We start from the raw sequence: 19,003 nt of genomic DNA on the forward strand, positions 1-19,003 counted from the left end.
TTGTCAATCTGAATTGCTGCACAACCTGAAGTTGCCTTGGTTGGTGACTTAAGCGCTGAATATGACACGACTTGCACATCAAGTGACCATCCAGTGGGTAACAACGTTTATCTGGCTCATCTGTAAGCTGCATACCACAATCCTGAAAGAGTAAAAACATGTTTTAAGGCCAAGTGTTTTGGGAAACAATTTATTACAGCTTTCTATACTAATGGTATCAGCATTAAACCTTTTGCCATATTTTAGTCTACCAAAGCAAATACAGAACAAAATGCTAACAGATAGTGATAACTAATGTGTACAAATTTATGTGCTGTGCTAAAATTGCAAAAAGAACTGATCATCATCTACATATTTTAGTACTCAGCAAATTAAATCACAACCTAGGGTCAGAAAGCAATAATTCCAGTAAAATGTGTGATGTGTGGTGTGATGTGTGGTGGTGTGTGTGTGTGTGTGTGTGTGTGTGTGTGTGTGTGTGTGTGTGTGTGTGTGTGTGTGTGTGTGTACACTATCCCACGAACAAGATGCCTTTGCCATAAGTAATGGAACCTCACTTCATTACTTTTGGACTACTGATGATGATGTAAACAACACAATTAAACACACATTGTGGACAAAAATTAATCATGTAAACTTGTTGCAACACTGTCAGAAAAATATCCTATGGGAAGGGGTCTTCAACATTCTAATAACTAATTGGTCTTTCCTCTTTGAGTAAGTTTAGTTACATTTGAAACCTCTCAATATGCTGAGAACTGCTCTGTTTTAATTTTGCTGTTTTTAGCAATTATTTCACAAGATTAAAAACATATATAAATGAAATGTGAGTGAAACTGTCCACTTACATGAACTGTTTCTTCTTAACTTCTATAATGAATCCACAGTAACGCAGTTCCATGTTTTACTTGAGCACAGGTGCATTAAACAAAATGCACTGTGGCTGACAAATCTATCATTGAAGATAGAGTCCTTAGCACAACTGGTAAGTATATTTTTGATCAAAATGACGTTGAAAACAGTACTTGTATACAAAGCTGCCAATGTTTCCACGAGAAATGTTCTGAATAAAAGAACATTTTTATCTTTAGAAACAATGGTGCCTGCAATGATGTATTGTGCAGGGAGCCTCTGTCAGCAGTTTGAATCAACTGCTTAATTCTGCAGCTTCACTCTCTCCAATGTTGTATATTAGAAGAGAAAATTCTGTTTTAAGTGTAGGCATGGAGTCTCCCGACTAACAATGCAGTAAACAGTTGCGCTTGGCAGTATGATGTATATACAGGGCTACTACAAATGATTCATTCATTTTCAAAGTTCTGCATTTTGCAAAGTATTACATATACAAATATGACTGATGCAAGAATAGAACAGAAACTCACCGAGTTTGCATTGAGTCCACCAGTTGGCATACTAATGCAGTGCCTTGACAAAATGGTGACAACGCAACTTCCATCTATCTGAAAAGGTCAACTGCCACAATGTGGGGCACTGAAAAACCTCTTGAAATTGTGATGCATGAATTAGATTCACTGAAGGTTAATGTTTCCTGTACAATGCCACAGACGAAGCTGTATGGGTCGTTTTTCTACTGTGAGATGACTGATCGATGTTGCATTTGTAGCTGTTTCCACAACTGACTGCCGATTCCAAGAATTTCATCTTCCACCAAGATGGGACACTCTCTCATTGGAACACTGATGTTCATTGTCACCTAAACAAAAAAACTTCTACTTTGCTGGATTGGGCATAGTGGTGGAGATGTGGCTCTTACCTTCACTCCTATCACATCACCTGACCTACCACCTTGTGACTTTTTTCCTTTGGAGTACCCCCACTACCAAGAACAATGGAGCGGCTCAGAGAACGCATCAATGCTGCTGCAATAACCAATTTGTTTATTTGTTGACACAACCATTATTTTATGAATCAATCATAAAAGGTTTCAGCCACATTGGCCATCTTCAGATGCTATGAAAATAATATATTAAGATCTTAAAGCAAGTAAAAAGGTTTGAACTACATCTGCTTGAGAGAGAGGTACATTTCTATCTAAGAGCAGCATTCAATGAACAAGTTTCCATACACTGTCCAACTGACTATATTATGAAAAATTCAGTTAATTATACAGGATGTGCCAGGAGGAATGGTCAGTATTCGTGGATATGACAGGAACAATCATTTCAGGGGGAAAAAAGTCTAGTAAACATGGGCTCCAAAATTATTCCCTACAAGATATTAGTACTTGTTCAGTAGAAGAGATGTGTTTCACAGTAGCAAAGGTGAACAAATGCTCTTAAAGTCTGCATTTTGTTACCCATGTTTACTACACAATATTTCCTTGTTTCTATGTTTACATTTGATGGGAAAACCATGCAGCGGGAAGAGGAGTGCCAGCAAGTCGTAGCAGTAAGCTGCCCTAGTCCATTGTGTCGCTTCCAAGTTCATGGGCAGTGATGTAGGCATCTAGCAGCCAGAATTAAAGTGCCATAAGTCTTTGGAAACTTGCACCATAAAGATTGTTCCTTTGTTTCTTTTATTTTATCTAAAAGAACTTACTCTGTTTTAAATATAGCTTTACTGACTAAATGACATGTATTATATTTTTATGTTTTACATAAACTGACTGAAATATTGTAATAATTGCATATTTTATGGTTTGCAAATGTTGGGATTGTTTTACAGATGATGCACCCATTTAGTGCCAAATTTATGGAATAGACTCACGAGCAGACATAGTTCAAACCATTTTACTTCTTTAAGGTCTTAATATAAGCTTTTTATTTATATCTATATTTTTTTTGTAGCATCTGAAGATGGGCATTGTGGCTTAAACTGGTTATAATTGTTGACCCAATCATTTTCTTTATGAAACAAATAAACAAAAATTATGAAAAGTCAGTCACAGTGATCGTCTCCATCAACAAAATAACTTTTTTTTCCAAAAAGTGGTGATCACTGACAGTGTGTTGCTACATAAGATACAAAAGGAACTTCACTACTGCTAGGACGTGTTGTGTAACAAGAGGGGCACTTGTAGGACTCTTGTAGAGTGGAAAATGCAAACTTCGTGAATTTGTGGGTCTATTCATGCATCAATCATATTTGTTCATGTAATACTTTGGAAAATATAGAGCTATTAAAATGAATATTTATAGCAACCTTATATACACTTAAGTGCTACAGAAACTGATATAGGCATGTGTATTCAAATACAAAGAGATGTAAACAGATAGAATATGGTGCTGCAGTCGGCAACACCTACGTAAGACAACAAGTGTCTGGTGCAGTTGTTAGGTTGGTAACTGCTGCTACAATGGCAGCTTATCAAGATTTGAGTGAGTTTGAACGTGGTATTACAGTCGGCGCACGAGCCATTGGACACAACATCTCCAAGATAGCGATGCAGTGGGCATTTTGCCATATGGCCATGTCACAAGTGTACTGTGAATGTCAGGAATCCGGTAAAACATCAAGTCTGGGGGCCAGAGAAAGATCCTGCAAGAAGGAGACCAATAACGACTGAAGAGAAGCATTCAACGAGACAGAAGTGCAACCCTTCCTCAAATTCAGTTCTGGACCATCAACAAGTGTCATGTGCGAACCATTCAATGAAACATCATTGATACGGGCTTTCGGGGCCGAAGGCCCACTCGTGTACCCTTGATGACTGCATGACACAAAGCTTTATGCGTCGTTGCTGGACCCGTCAAACCAACATTGGACTGTTGACGATTGGAAACATGTTGCCTGGTAGAAAGAGACTCATTTCAAATTGTATCAAGCAGATGGACGTGTATGGGTATGGAGACATCATGAGTCCATGGACCCTGTATGTCAGCAGGGGGCTGTTCAAGCTGGTGGAGCCGTTATAATGGTGTGGGACGTGTGCAGTTGGAGTGATATGGGACCACTGATACGTCTAGATATGATTCTGATAGGTGACATGCACGTAAGCTTCCTGTCTGATCATCTGCATCCATTCACATCCATTTCGCATTCCGATGGCCTTGTGCAATTCCATCAGGACACTGCTAAACCCCACATGTCCGGAATTGTTACAGAGTGGTTGCACGAACACTCTTCTGACTTTAAACACTTCTGCTGACCACGAAACTCCCCACACGTGAACATTACTGAGCACATCTGAGATGCCTTGCAACATGCTGTTCAGAAGAGATCTCCACGCCCTCGTACTCTTACAGATTTATAAATAGCCCTGCAGGATTTATGGTGTTAATCACCTCCAGCAGTACCTCAAACATTAGTCAAGTCCATGCTACGTCGTGTTGCAGCACTTCTGCGTGCTTGTGGGGGCCCTCAACAATATTAGGTAGGTGTACCAGTTTCTTTGGCTCTTCAGTGTGTTTATGAAATCTGAGGCATGAAGATACTTAGAAGCAAAAAATATAATGTATGGTATAAGTAGTTCCGCATTATGTAAAAAAAACTATGGGCATACACAAAGGTTAATTATGGTTATTGTTTTCAAGCAAAGGAATAAAATCCAATATTTATATAATTAAGTTTCATCTGTTGCTAACCTCCTTTGCTGTTTGCTAATCTGGAATCATATTGTAGCAGTTAGCTCCTGCCCACAAGTGCCTCCCTTTGTGTTACACATTGTTTGTCAAGTCTATGTAAAATAGCACATTTACAAGAGCACGATAATACTTCTCAAGTGGGAACACAAAAATAAATTGGTTCCATGCAACAAAAATTAATTTCATCATGCATAATAGTATAAACATCATTATCATACTCTGAAGCAATGAAATGAACTGCTGGTAGCACCATGCTAATATATTTAGATGACATATAATGACTAACGTGTTAACAGGATGATCTGACATTCTCTGCAATTTTGTTATTAATTTGGATTATATAAACTTACTTTAATTTGATCATGAGAAGTACTCAGAATGCTTGTGAAAATACACATTTCAACAAAGAAAGAACGACCATCATCATATCAACTTTATTGTTCTGGTAACTAGATCACTTCCTCAGTCCTCATGCTGCATTTAATTTCAGACTTCTGAATCTTTCTTTTGAACTGTCTAAATGTACTCCACTGTATTTGGAGCAACAGCTGGAAAATGTAAAAACTTTAAACAAACTGTATATATTCTCTCTCTTTTGTTACAGATTTCCAACAACATAATTCTAGATCACTGCATCTCAAAGAAATCTACAAAGCTGAGAAGTAAAAGAAACCCAGAAAATTACAAATAGAGGAAATAAAGTGACTTCTAGAACAAGTATTATCACTTCGGCAACACAATCTAGGGGGGGAAATTGCAAAATGTAGTGCCTACTTAATAGCATTTCACAACTAAAATCCAATGCTGTAACTGAAAAAATAAAGCAATTTACATACCAAATTTGTGTGTTTAATTACAGATGCAACTATTTCAACTGAAATAAGTCTGTTGATAGCACTCTCTTAAGAAAACCTACATACAACAAAAGCTCAGACAACTATTGAGACAGCTTTCATTACTGAATTAAAAACTTCACAATGGTCTCTGCTGAGCATACAAAGTTGACTTCAGTTTCACAGCAAAGGTACTACTGAGTTCTAAAGAAGTCTTAACTAAAGAAATTGTTCTGATTGTCCTGTAGAGACATTTTGTTTTGTTCTGATACAGTTAACATACAAATACTTCCCTTCCCATGATATAATTAGAACAAATTACTAAGGCACAACAACAACAAAAAGAATAGGTCTGATGACTGAAGCAAGAATGCCACACACTAGTCCGGAGCAATCAAGTAGGTCAACTGTTGTTGCTCACATTGTCTAGAGCTCAAAATGGCATAGATTACAGTGCCACAAAGACCTAGGTTCAGCAACAGAGGTGTCAAAGAAACAACTGAGATTAGCTTGGCAGAAAAAATACTTTCAAGAGATAAAGTAGTTACAAAGTCAGCAAGGCACACTATTCTCCTTAAAATTAATGAAAGAGTGGACACAGTCTCACATAAGACTCTCATGTAAGTCCAAGGAGCAAGGGAATGGGCTGCTGACAATCCACTTGGGTGCCAACCACTGTCAGGAAGAAGGGGAAGTGCAACTCCCAGGGTGATTCAAAATCCATTGTAGTGCCAAAACAAAATGGAAGGATCTGCTGAAACAATAGTCAGCATTAATAATTATGAAATCACAACAAAAGATAATCATATACAGGGCTATTACAAATGATTGAAGCGATTTCATAAATTCACTGTAGCTCCATTCATTGACATATGGTCACAAGACACTACAGATACGTAGAAAAACTCAAAGTTTTGTTCAGCTGAAGCCGCACTTCAGGTTTCTGCTGCCAGATCGCTCGAGAGCGCAGTGAGACAAAATGGCGACAGGAGCCGAGAAAGCGTATGTTGTGCTTGAAATGCACTCATATCAGTCAGTCATAACAGTGCAATGACACTTCAGGACGAAGTTCAACAAAGATCCACCAACTGCTAACTCCATTTGGCGATGGTATGCGCAGTTTAAAGCTTCTGGATGCCTCTGTAAGGGGAAATCAACGTGTCGGCCTGCAGTGAGCGAAGAAACGGTTGAACGTGTGCGGGCAAGTTTCACGCGTAGCCCGCGGAAGTCAACGAATAAAGCAAGCAGGGAGCTAAACGTACCACAGCCGACGGTTTGGAAAATCCTACGGAAAAGACTAAAGAAGAAGCCTTACCGTTTACAATTGCTACAAGCCCTGACACCCGATGACAAAGTCAAACGCTTTGAATTTTCGGCGCGGTTGCAACAGCTCATGGAAGAGGATGCGTTCAGTGGGAAACTTGTTTTCAGTGATGAAGCAACATTTTTTCTTAATGGTGAAGTGAACAGACACAATGTGTGAATCTGGGTGGTAGAGAACCCTCACGCATTCGTGCAGCAAATTCGCAATTCACCAAAAGTTAACGTGTTTTGTGCAATCTCACGGTTTAAAGTTTACGGCCCCTTTTTCTTCTGTGAAAAAAACGTTACAGGACACGTGTATGTGGACATGCTGGAAAATTGGCTCATGCCACAACTGGAGACCGACAGCGCCGACTTCATCTTTCAACAGGATGGTGCTCCACCGCACTTCCATCATGATGTTCGGCATTTCTTAAACAGGAGATTGGAAAACCGATGGATCGGTCGTGGTGGAGATCATGATCAGCAATTCATGTCATGGCCTCCACGCTCTCCCGACTTAACCCCATGTGATTTCTTTCTGTGAGTTTATGTGAAAGATTCAGTGTTTAAACCTCCTCTACCAAGATACGTGCCAGAATTGCGAGCTCGCATCAACGATGCTTTCGAACTCATTGATGGGGACATGCTGCGCCGAGTGTGGGAGGAACTTGATTATCGGCTTGATGTCTCCCGAATCACTAAAGGGGCACATATCGAACATTTGTGAATGCCTAAAAAAACCTTTTGAGTTTTTGTATGTGTGTGCAAAGCATTGTGAAAATATCTCAAATAATAAAGTTATTGTAGAGCTGTGAAATCGCTTCAATCATTTGTAATAACCCTGTATAATGTGGAAGGAAGGAAAACTAGGTTTAACATCTTGCTGATAACAAGGTTGTTAGTGACGGAGCTTAACCTCGTACTGGGAGAGAAAATTGGCTGTGGCCATACCCGTGTCCTTTCAAAGGAATCATTTACCTAAAGTGATTTTGAGAAATCACAGAAAACTCAATCTGGATGACTGGCCAGTGTTCTCCCAAATACAAGTCCAGTGTCCTGCCGTTGCACCACTGACTGCAAAGATTCCATTGCTGCTAGCTTCAAAATGATTCAGAATGTCAGGGAGAACCTGATGGTGACAAGTTATGTACTCAAAACAGTGTGCCAAGAACACATCATGCATCATCGGTGTTGACAAACAATGGTTTCATTTAATACAAGAGAGAACATAAAGAGGCTGAAATTAATATTGGGTTACACACTGTTTTTAATAATTACTAGGGTCAGAATTTTTAGGTGCACAACTTTTTTCTTAAGATAAATTAAAGCTCTTGCGGAAGATACCACAGTGTCAAATTTTGCCTCTACATTCCCCGTTTTTGGGAACTTTATCTCTTTCTTCCTCCAACCATGTCTATTATCCCCCTCCTCCCCATTTTCTTTTACTGTAGCTTTCCAGTAATTATCCTGGGTGCATTTTACTATGAACAAGAGGAGTGACTTGCATGTTTAATTCAAATTGTTTACTGTGTCGAGTCAATATTAAATATTTAACTGTCAATGAATGTCTCATCAGCTTGCAGTGAACGTGTGAAAGTAAGCCTCTCTCCTTCAGTAAACATAAGGCTAAAAGCATCCCTGCAACAATGGAAATAATTGTGTGTACAACATTTCCTCTTTCTTTCACTTTCTACTATAAGCAGCCTACAACAATCTAAATGGCAATGAGATTATTTAATTCCATCCGACTAATTTCGCCTATTGAGTGTATTTAATTCTATCCTATTAATTTCAGTTTGTGAATGTAAGTTTGTTACTAAATGATATATTACTCGATTGTACCATGCTGAAGGTGTCCCGTGCCCAATTTTTTGTTCTAGCTCAGGAATTCAAACACGATTCCTTATAAAATGATTGATCTTTTATGCAATGTACTATATGTGATCCAGAAATTTTGTCAACATCAGTGATATCACATCAAATAGCAAAATTTCCAGCCCTAAGCATCAAAAGAACAAGACTCTTCAAACAAACAAACAAATCACAGAACTTATATTATGAAATGAATTTGAACAGTGTTCTTCAATAAGCCAAAGTTTAAAGGAATTCAACGTTGATTTTTGTGCAGCTCTTACCCAAGCAGGAATTACACTCAATAATGTGAACCATCCAGCCTTCAAGGAATTTCGTCAAAAATACATAAGGATATCAATGTCTGATGACAGCACTTTAAGAAAAAACAAGATGGAGCCTGTGTACCAAGAAAGCATACAAAGAATCTCAAGTGTCTGACTGTGATTTGAGAATCATTCCAGATGAAACCATAGATTTGATATAACAATATGTTTTGAACATTTTAGCTTTCCCTTAGCAGGGGAGAAAACTAGGCCCATGTGTTGCAGAAATGCAGTCCCAGTACAGACATGCAGTCAATCATGAAATTGTGCCAAAAACTGTGGGCTAGTGGTGTCTAGTTTGAGAAAGATGCTGTGGTAGTTACGGACCAAGCTTTTCTTCACTAAACTGGAGCATGTAACATGCTTCGTCCATGCACTTCACAGGATTTGTGAATCCATAAGGAATTAATATGACTTCACAAATCATTTCATCTCTGCCATGAAGGAAAGTCTACGGAAAGCTACAAGCGTGTTGTTAACTATAGTGAAATCATTGGCCTGTCTCTTCCTAATTTCCTGGTTATTGCTTTTTGGGGGCCTTGGATGGGGTGTGCTGCTATATTGTGTGAGAATTCTGAAAAGATAAAAGAGTATGCATTTTTCTTGGGTCCAGCCGATGCAGGTGCAATTTCCAAGGCACAGAAATTTCTGCTACCCGAGAAAAAGAGATAATTTGCAGACAGAACTATGTTGTGTCCATAGTTACAAGTACCGGACTGCAGTTATTAAACTATTAGAAGCACCAGTTCTTTAAAAGGAAGAATATGTGATTTTTTAATTTCCCTGAAGGAACAGTTAGATGGTTTTGCCAAAGACAAACTTTGAGCCTAGTATTCAGAAATTTGCCACATCTGTAGAGCTGCCATTTCAAGTGAATACAAAGTTTTCCCCCATTGGTTTCTGTGGACGTCAAAAGAAGCTTTAGCATTGACAAAGACATTCTATCTTCTAATAGTAGATGACTTATTTTTAAAAATGTAGAGATGCTTAATGTCATGAAGTACAACAGCTTCATGATCTCTCTCTCTCTCTCTCTCTCTCTCTCTCTCTCTCTCTCTCTCTGAACTGATGTACTTGTTTGTAGCTCAAGAAACTGGAAGAAGAGAAAGAATTAGTTGAATAAATAAGCATCTTTTTGTCCCTTTTTTACCTTGTTTCATCAACTTTTCCCTTCCTTTCTTTCATCTGAAATTTGCATCTGAACATCCTAACCCTGGTGATTACATATCAAACAAACATAAAAATGATCCAGATCAGCTGGGAGATAGCTGTTAAATAACAAAGTGTCATTGAATCGCTGTTAACAAACATGTATTTGAAGATACTTAATTTTGAAGTTTTTAAAAGGAATTAATCATTAATATTTGGTCATGAAAGAGCACAACTTGATTTCTCTTGTGTTCAATTAGTAACAATGTGTCACTTTCCACAGTGAGGAAGGTCGCAGTCGTAGAGATTGCTAGTTTGTTTAATATATCCAATAGTACAGTTGTGGATGTTATAAGAATATCTGAGGAAGATGATTATATAGAATCTGTCCCCTCAAAAAATGGTAGCCACAGATGATAAACGAAAGAAAAATATTACGCTTAATCCTTGAATAAACACATCTACAACTGCAATCCAGCTGTTGTGGTTAGCAAGTAAGTAAACTAGCTGAGTAGAGGCAGTTATCAACTTTTCTGCTCAACAGCCAATATTGACATTGACGGGAGGCACCTCGGGCCATATATATAATGATTTTACTGTTAAATGGTAACCTACATAAATTATGAAGGGCAGAGAATCCAATAAGTATTGCAACACTTTTTTTTTTTTTTTTTTTTTTGGCCAATTTTGTTGAAACAATGTAGATCTGTTGTGGGACACTGTGGAATATTCCTGCTTCAGCCCGTAGAGTTTCATGAAGTTCTGATAGGTGGCAGCACTATACATAACCTCCAAAATGGTACCTGTAACGGAGGTGCATTCCAAGCAGAGATCTGTCATCAAGTTTCTTTTGGTGGTAAACCAGAGCATCGCAGATATTCATAGGATCTTGCAGACCTGGCAGTGGACCAAAGCACGAACTAAAGCACAGTGAGTCGTTGGGCGAAGCATCTATCATAATCGCAACAAGTTTGCGGAAAACTGTCCAAATGCCTGTGTGTTCAGTTGCACACAGCTGTGACTCTTGCAAAGTTGGAACATGCAGACACACTCATTTGAGGTGATCAACAGATCACAATCAAACATGATGCAGCACAACTCTACTTCTTTGTTGGTATTACTTACAAACTCATCCACCAGCTGGGGTACTCAAAGTGTGCTTGCTGGGTTCCTTCCTTACAGAAAGACCATAATGAGCAAAGAGGAACCACCTGTGCAGAACTGCTTGTGCTTTATGAGGCTAATCATGCCAATTTTGTGTCAAACATCATCACAGGTGATGAAACTTGGGTTCATCACTTCAAACTGGTAACTAAACATCAATCCAGAGGGTGGCGCCACACCGCATCTCCTCCAAAGAAAAAGTTCAAAGCCACACCCTCCACCGGTAAAGTCATGGCAACAGCCCTAACAACTTCAGTGTGTTCGTCACAAAAGTGAAAATCGAACTTCTCCTTCTCCATGACAAAGAAAGCCTCACATAAGTCTGCGCACCCGAGAGCAACTCACGATACTTCATTGGACTGTTCTTCTTCATCCACCCTACAGCCCAGATCTCATGCCTTCCAACCTCCATTTGTTTGGCCCATTGAAGGATGCACTTTGCATGAATCATTATGTGGATAATGGGAAGGTTATTACGCAGCAAGGCGGCTCTGACATTGACCAGCAGAGTTGTACCATGTGGGCATACAGGCTCTCCCAGTAAGGTAGCATAAGGCAGTCACACTGAACAGAGATTATGTTGAAAAATAGGATTTTTTACCCAAAAGAGTGGGGAATAATTTGGTGTATTGGAATCCTGAATAAAACCAACCTGCTTCCACAAAAAAAAGAAAAAAGTGTTGCATTACTCATTGAGGCCCCAATAAAGTTGCTACAGTAAGGATCCAGTAAGTTGGCTCCGCCCCTTGATTGTTAAATGTCTGCACTATTCGGAACATTTCACGCTGATGTGGACTATTTCAGATTGCTGCCAACCTCAGCAACCTATCAGCTGTGTAACTATAGTTGTACAGTTAAAGACTGTTTGTTTTACTATGTGTGCAAATTGCTTTGATTAATTATTATTATTATTATTATTATTATTATTATTATTATTATTCTCGTGTCAGAAACATACATATAGTCTGAGTATTAAGAAAACAGTCTTAACCACATTTTTTAATTTATTTTTTAGGAGACTCCTGCCACACCTTGGTAGACGCCACCAGCAGTCGCCCTGAAGATGGCCCCTACGATGGGCTGAAACCGGTTGGCACTAAATAATAAAAAATTCGATTAAGGCTGTTTTCTTAATACTAAGTTAATTTATATTAATCACTGTTAATCCATAACCCAAAATTTGGCCAACCTCTGCAATACAGGAGGCTGGATGCAGTCAACAAAGAAGCATATTCTCAACAGTCTGGACTTCTCCACAATCACTTTTAATATTGTTTTCTGTACTGTAGCCCCATCTTGCCAGATTAAAACTTGACCTACCCACTCCTCATCTCAGCCTATTCAATGATTTTCAGTTCATCCATCCTCGTCATTTCCTGGAGGCAGAGTTTCAAAAACTCTTTTTCCAACCAGAGGGAATGGAAGTTTTATCCCTCCAAAGTTGCAGACTGGCATTTTCAGCAGTAGTAGTAAGTACCTTTCATATTGTAAGGAAACTCTTCCTTGACTTCGATCGCTGTGAATGTGGTTTAAGTGTATACAGGGGATAGGTTTCTTCTTGTTCCACCTCCTTTTGTCCCTTATTTGCCGCCATTTCTCTTTGAATGAGAGGTGGTGTTATTCCTGCAAAGTGCTAAATCCATTTGAGAGGTGTAGATTTCAAGCAACCTGTTATAATTCTCCAGGTGTCGTTAAGAGGTACATCTACCTGTTTGGCAGGTGAAGAATTATACCAAACAGGATAAATTTATTTTGCTGCAAAATAAGCTAAAGAAGGTGCAGAGGTTTGGATGTTTCAAGTTAACTGCTCCACTGTGTTCCGGGCAATTTTCTTAACACTTTGTTCCTGGTGGAAACTTTCGACCTGTAATTCATGCAGTGTTTCATAAGTATTTGCAGTTATATTTCAGTGCACTGTTGAATATGAGGCACCATCATGGGGTTTGACAAATCAGTGAAATGTCAGTTTTCTCTAGTCGCTGTGTTATATTACAACAGCCGTAACTAATTTAAGGTTCCTTGTCAGAAATAAATACTAATTTGAAGATTATCATCTCTGTAACATGCATTCATGAATCTATATTATTTCCATATCAAAATTTATACCACAGCAGCTGATCGGTACAAGCTGTGCCACACCACGAGTTGTCAGTGCTGGAAGACAAGCACTTACACATCGCCCTCTCACATCCTCTAACCCTGCAGTGACCCCACTACTTACCCTTCTTCTCCTGAGGTAAGCAGCCAACTTCACAAAACTCACAGCCAAATTCACCATCAATTAAAATTAAGCACATTTTAAAATACTGTAAGTAAAATCTGTAAATATTTTTGTTTGTTACTGAGCAAGAATACTGCACTCGTAAAATCTCTTGAAGTTAGTTAGCATTTATGGTTTCAGCTCTTAGTTGCAAGATGCATATTATTATGAAATATGGCTGAGATCCCTAAGCCACAAAAATATTTCATTAGGGCCACAAGTTTGATGACCACTGTTCCAGAGTGTGATCAAAGAAGAAGGGTAAAATGGAAAAGTGGCAAAGAAAAACACAAATACAAAGCCAGACCCTCAATTTCAGAAAGAACTACATTAATCTTTTTGTCATTAAAATTTATTTTAAAAATACTTGAAAAATAATAGATCTAACAGTCATCCTTTGTGATAAATAATGCACTTTCACTACCAAAAAGATTTTAAGCTGACTGATTTCGTGAATCGTTGAAGTGGGACATGTATCCCACAAACCTAACTATATTCATGTTTTCATATGAAACTAGGATTTTCAGAGTTAAATCTTTAATTTTAGAATGATATTATCAGGATGTAAATTATGGAAAAACTATAACAAATCAGTACCAAAACACATTAATCTCTTGCTTTGGACAGCATGTTTGATAAAAAGAAAATTTGTTCACATGAAATAGGAATTAAAAAGTTAGGAAATATTTTCTAATCATATTTATCTGGAGTGTAGCCTCATATGGAAAGAAACATGGGCAATAAGCAGTTCAGAAAAGAAAGGAATAGAAAGAAGCTCTTGACATGTGCTGTTAAAGAAGAATGTTGAAGATTAAATGGGTAGATCAAATAACAAATGAGGTGATACTTAATTGAATTAGGAAAAATGGAGTTTATGGTACAACCGGGGTTAGTTGATAGGACACACATCCCAAGTTGTCATGGAATGGTTAATTTGGCAATGGATGGAAGTGTGAAGAGGGGTGTAGAAGTTGTAGAGGGAGATCAAGGCTCAAATAGGGTGAGCAAATTAAAATAGATTTGAGTTGCAGTAGCAATGCAGAAATGAATAAGCTTGTGTAGGATAGACTAGCATTGACAGGTTCATCAAACCAGTATACAGACTAAGTTCATAAGAATTTGACTTGATCTGCTGTCACAGATGGTTCTTACCTCGCATATGTAACAATCGACATGGAAATCCTTATCCATAGACACAACCCTTACTGTCTCTTCTGTACCCTGAAATCAAAGCATAAGTGTAAGTACACCTTTCATAAAATGTTATTTATGAAATATATTCATGCATTATTAACAGTCCACATAATTAATTTTTAATGCCTGGTCATTTAGGAAACTCAGTCAAAACATATTTGGGCCTATTTTTCCAAAGGACACACTGGTCAAGTGTATGAAGAGATGCAAAAGAATGGGTGGTATGGGATACGCTGTAGTTAAAAGAATTGTTATCCTCATAGTTTTTGTTATGAGTGTCCTGATCCAACAGTATCACTTGTTTTGATCTGTACAGCATCGACGTATAATGTAGTTGTGATATTCATTACTGTTTTTCATTTGTAATAGTTGGTATCATCATCATAACTTTATCACTTTTCCGAAAAGTTACACGTTGTACTGAATGATCATTTATACACACAGAAGATCCAACAATTCTTTTTCCTTTCCGAGAATATCACTACAAACTAATGACAAATAGTTTGTTCCTCAAAACTTCAGAGGAAGGGGATGAAAACTTTAAAATTATGCGCTGATTCACATGTGACAAACTTTTAGTAAGGGAATTTCAAAATATTTCTGGGTAGGACGACTGAACTAAATGGTAGAAGACCCAGTCAGTCATATGGGAACACTATAAACCGATATCATCATTAATTCTTAAAAGCATAAAGTCTAATGAGTCAGCCATGAGCTATAATCCCACATCTTGCTGTTCCTACAGCAGGTTCCAATGGATTTAAGGGTGCAAAAGTTATGCAAAGACTTGCACAGGACAGACTTGTGTGAAGAACTCCATCAGACTAATGCCTGAACTAAAGCAAACAACAACAACAACAACAACAGCAGCAGCAGCAGCAACCATAATGATATATCATACTCACCTCCACAAGGCATAAAGATGGAAACACATACAAAAACATAGATGCGAGAGACCTGACACTTATCATCCCCACCCGAGTCCCTTCTCAGTACATGTTTCAGCTGTGAATTCATATTATTATTTTTATTATTAGTAGTAGTAGTAATTCACCATGTGTCAAGACGATGACCTTTTCTCAGATACACCCTAGCACACCACAAGCTAAAGGGAAAGGGCACATAGAAACCCTAAAAGACAAATGTGCCACACTTGTTCAAGTAAAAATTACGGCAAGGATTCCACAAAGTATGTTCCCATTTTCCAGGCATACACGTAAAAAGCACAATAAGTCTATCTAAAATAACTGAATGAGATAACAATAAATCAATATTTTCAGTGAAGTAAATATCACACAGTTGAACTTTTGATTTTTTATTACTATCCGCATTCACCACTTTCACAAAATGACCAAAGTTCAATGCAAGTGCTCTCCAATTAAGTGAAACAATAATGACCTAGCTCAGTAAAATGTCAGTGAAAATTCCTTTTTAACTCAGTTGCTTCCAACTACAGGTAGCAAACCAAGCAGTCATAAGTCATAATATATTTTAGACTGTCAACAACATGGAGTTTCCATATTTTAGACTGCAAATCACCAACTTTAATGGGAAATTACTACATGTCCAAAACCACACAATTTTTTTAGAGCATACAAAATTAAATAGTCCAAAAATCCACCAGAAAATATTAAAGAAAACTGTAATTCAAACAATGCAGTCAACTTCTGCTTGAGCTGTACTGTGCTCTACTGTGTACAGAGTCCCCATGCCCTAATGTAGGCATAGAGTTGATGGATAATCCTGAAATGAGTGCCCATATTAATTTAATATTAACAAATTACAATATAAGAGACCTGTTCAAAACCTCTGGAAGTTTGTCCACAAAAATTTTTTCTACACATACATTTTACTTATTGTGCATGCCCTCCTTCAAAATATTCTCCTCCACAATAGACACACCATTCCCAATGCAGTTTCCATTTCCGGAAGCAGTCTTGGCACGCCTATTGCTGGATCGCGCAAAGTACAGTCTGCAATTTTTTTTTATCACGTCTATTATTGTAAATATCCATCCTTTCAATGGGGTTTTCAACTTTGGAAATAAAATTAAAAAAAAAATAATAATAATAATCCGCAGGGGCCAGGTCTCTCATTTGTGAGATCCAAAAGCTCTTCACTCATTGCAAGGCAAAGATCTTTCTGGTCTTGACTCATGAGCCGTGGAACGAACTTGGTGGCAACATAATGCATTCCAAGATGCTGTGTCTGGATTTTATGACATAATCCAACTGAAATGTTACATTCTTCTGCAATCGCTCGGACAGTCAGTCTTCGACTGGCATGCACAATTCCGTTGACGTTCCTGACATAAGCATCATCAGTAGACGTTGAAGGGCATCCTCACAAGAGTCATTTTTAATTTCTGTCTGGCCATAATTAAACCATGTGAACCATTCGTAACACCAAGTACGGCTTAAGCACTCATCGCTGTAGGCTTCCTACATCATTTAGTGTGTGTCTGCAAAGGTTTTCTAAAGTTTCACGCAAAATTTAATTCAAATACGTTGCTCCTCTAATTGTGGCATCCCAAAATTTGCGAACTGCGTGACACAATATTCTACTCGATACAGCACTGAACAATAACTAACAGACATACAACAATGAAACTTGTGGCAGTTACACATTAAACACAAGCATGTATAGGGATGCCAACTGTATCTCTCTCCACATACTATTGGCACAAAATTATAAATGTTCTGCAATATTTTGGAACAGAGCTCGTATCATTAATTTTACCGCATGAACCAACTACAGAAATAATGCATAATATTCTTCGTAGCTTTTTATCACTAATGGAGACTTGTCTAATGATGTTTCACATCAGCAAATATCATACATATAAAGACAAGGGAACCAAAACATCCCATAAAGAAATAGAGGGACACTGTATATATTCATTGTTCTTTCTTATCATACATTCAATGGTATTATGTAAAATAATGGAAAGGGGCGCAAGCACGTACACACGCGCGCGCGCGCACACGCACACGCACACACACACACACACACACACACACACACACACACACACAAGCGCGTGCGCGCTCATGCCTGCCTGCTCACAATAGCAGCCCCACTGCTACCACAAATGGTGTGTGTGTGTGTGTGTGTGTGTGTGTGTGTGTGTGTGTGTGTGTGTGTCAGGAGGGAGGGGCAACATGCATGCATGGAAGAAAATGCAGAAACCTTTCTAGAGATCATGTTGTGACAGACCTATCAGACCTGTTCTACACATCCTTCATTGAATTCAGGTACTATAGTATCACAAGATATCCTCTTATCGAATTTGGAAGGGTGCAAATGGTAAGCTAACTGCTATACGTCAGCCTGTAACTCTATCGCTCTCAATACATTTTGAATCATTCCTAAAGCAGCCTGATCCACAGTGGAAATGGGCAAAAGCTGAAGAATTTTAGTAGTACAAGGTAGAAAAAAATTAATGACAGGATTTTGCAGAAGGGGAGGTCTGTACCAACTGAGCTTAGGAGGAGCCTAATGGTTAACAGTGGGACACCACAACAGTGACCACTGAAGGGCTTATGCAGTGCTTTTTCTACTGTGCTGTAAGGGTTGGCCTCACCGGACTACCTGGGTCTCTGTCAGTTGAAACGAGCAAAGATCTGCTCACAGTCACAGAGCTAGAGACTGCAGTTATCCCAGGACGATGTTTAATGAGGTAACAGGGAAGCGATATTTCCTGCTGTTTCTGCCAGGGGCTAATTACGGACAACAAAGCACTGTTGCAACAAAATTTAAGAACAATTCAGATCATAATTCAAAATGAATTCATTGAATGCAAATAACTTGGCCTCAGCTATTAGGTATAGATGCACTATGTATGGGTGACACTTGAAAATTTATACCAGACCAGGACCCGAACCCAGATTTCCCACTTATCGCAAGCAGTCATCTTAATCACTTAGGCTACATACGCATGCCTCTTGGACCGACCCAAACTTCCACATGCCTCCCTTTCTACTTTCCTTTACCATAGTCTCCCATATTCAATGCCAAATACTTGCAGCTTTACTCCTTATTCCTGCACCAGTGAGAATGAGACTATGAGGAATCAAGACCTGTGATTTATTGCTTTTTGCTTTTCTCAGCATGTGTGACATATGGAAGTTTGGGTCAGTCTGCAAGGTGTGCACAGTTAGCCAAAAGTGTTAAGGCAACTGCTTATGATAAGTGAGAAATCTGTCTGAATCCTGGTCTGGCACAAATTTTCACAGTTGAGGCAAAGTTATTTCCCTTCAGTGAATTTATTTTGAATGAATTTCGGATGGCTGTCTATCATCACCAATGTCTGTTCATCCAGACAGGCAGGTAAAAATCCAGATTATGTTTTTATAGAGCTTGTCAGTCTCATTATTT

General features: G+C 38.4%; 2 protein-coding genes across 3 annotated transcripts in view; one reads left to right on the forward strand and one right to left on the reverse strand.

The window, feature by feature from the left end:
* LOC126263667 (uncharacterized protein C18orf19 homolog A) overlaps nt 1-5,384 on the forward strand; it is a 65,263-nt gene extending 59,879 nt beyond the window's left edge. For both annotated transcript variants that reach the window (XM_049960774.1, XM_049960775.1), the window contains exon 5: nt 5,149-5,384. In XM_049960774.1, coding sequence (XP_049816731.1) covers nt 5,149-5,210 — 62 coding nt within the window. In that variant the 3' untranslated portion in view covers nt 5,211-5,384. The remainder of the gene's footprint in view (nt 1-5,148) is intronic.
* LOC126263666 (LIM domain-containing protein jub) overlaps nt 1-19,003 on the reverse strand; it is a 223,281-nt gene that overhangs the window by 473 nt on the left and 203,805 nt on the right. The window contains exons 7-8 of the mRNA XM_049960773.1: nt 14,585-14,653; nt 26-142 (exon numbers count right to left, since the gene is read on the reverse strand). Of these exons, the coding sequence (XP_049816730.1) occupies nt 26-142; nt 14,585-14,653 (186 nt within the window). The remainder of the gene's footprint in view (nt 1-25; nt 143-14,584; nt 14,654-19,003) is intronic.

The sequence above is a fragment of the Schistocerca nitens genome, chromosome 6 (genome assembly GCF_023898315.1).
Source record: "Schistocerca nitens isolate TAMUIC-IGC-003100 chromosome 6, iqSchNite1.1, whole genome shotgun sequence".
Lineage (NCBI taxonomy): Eukaryota > Metazoa > Arthropoda > Insecta > Orthoptera > Acrididae > Schistocerca > Schistocerca nitens.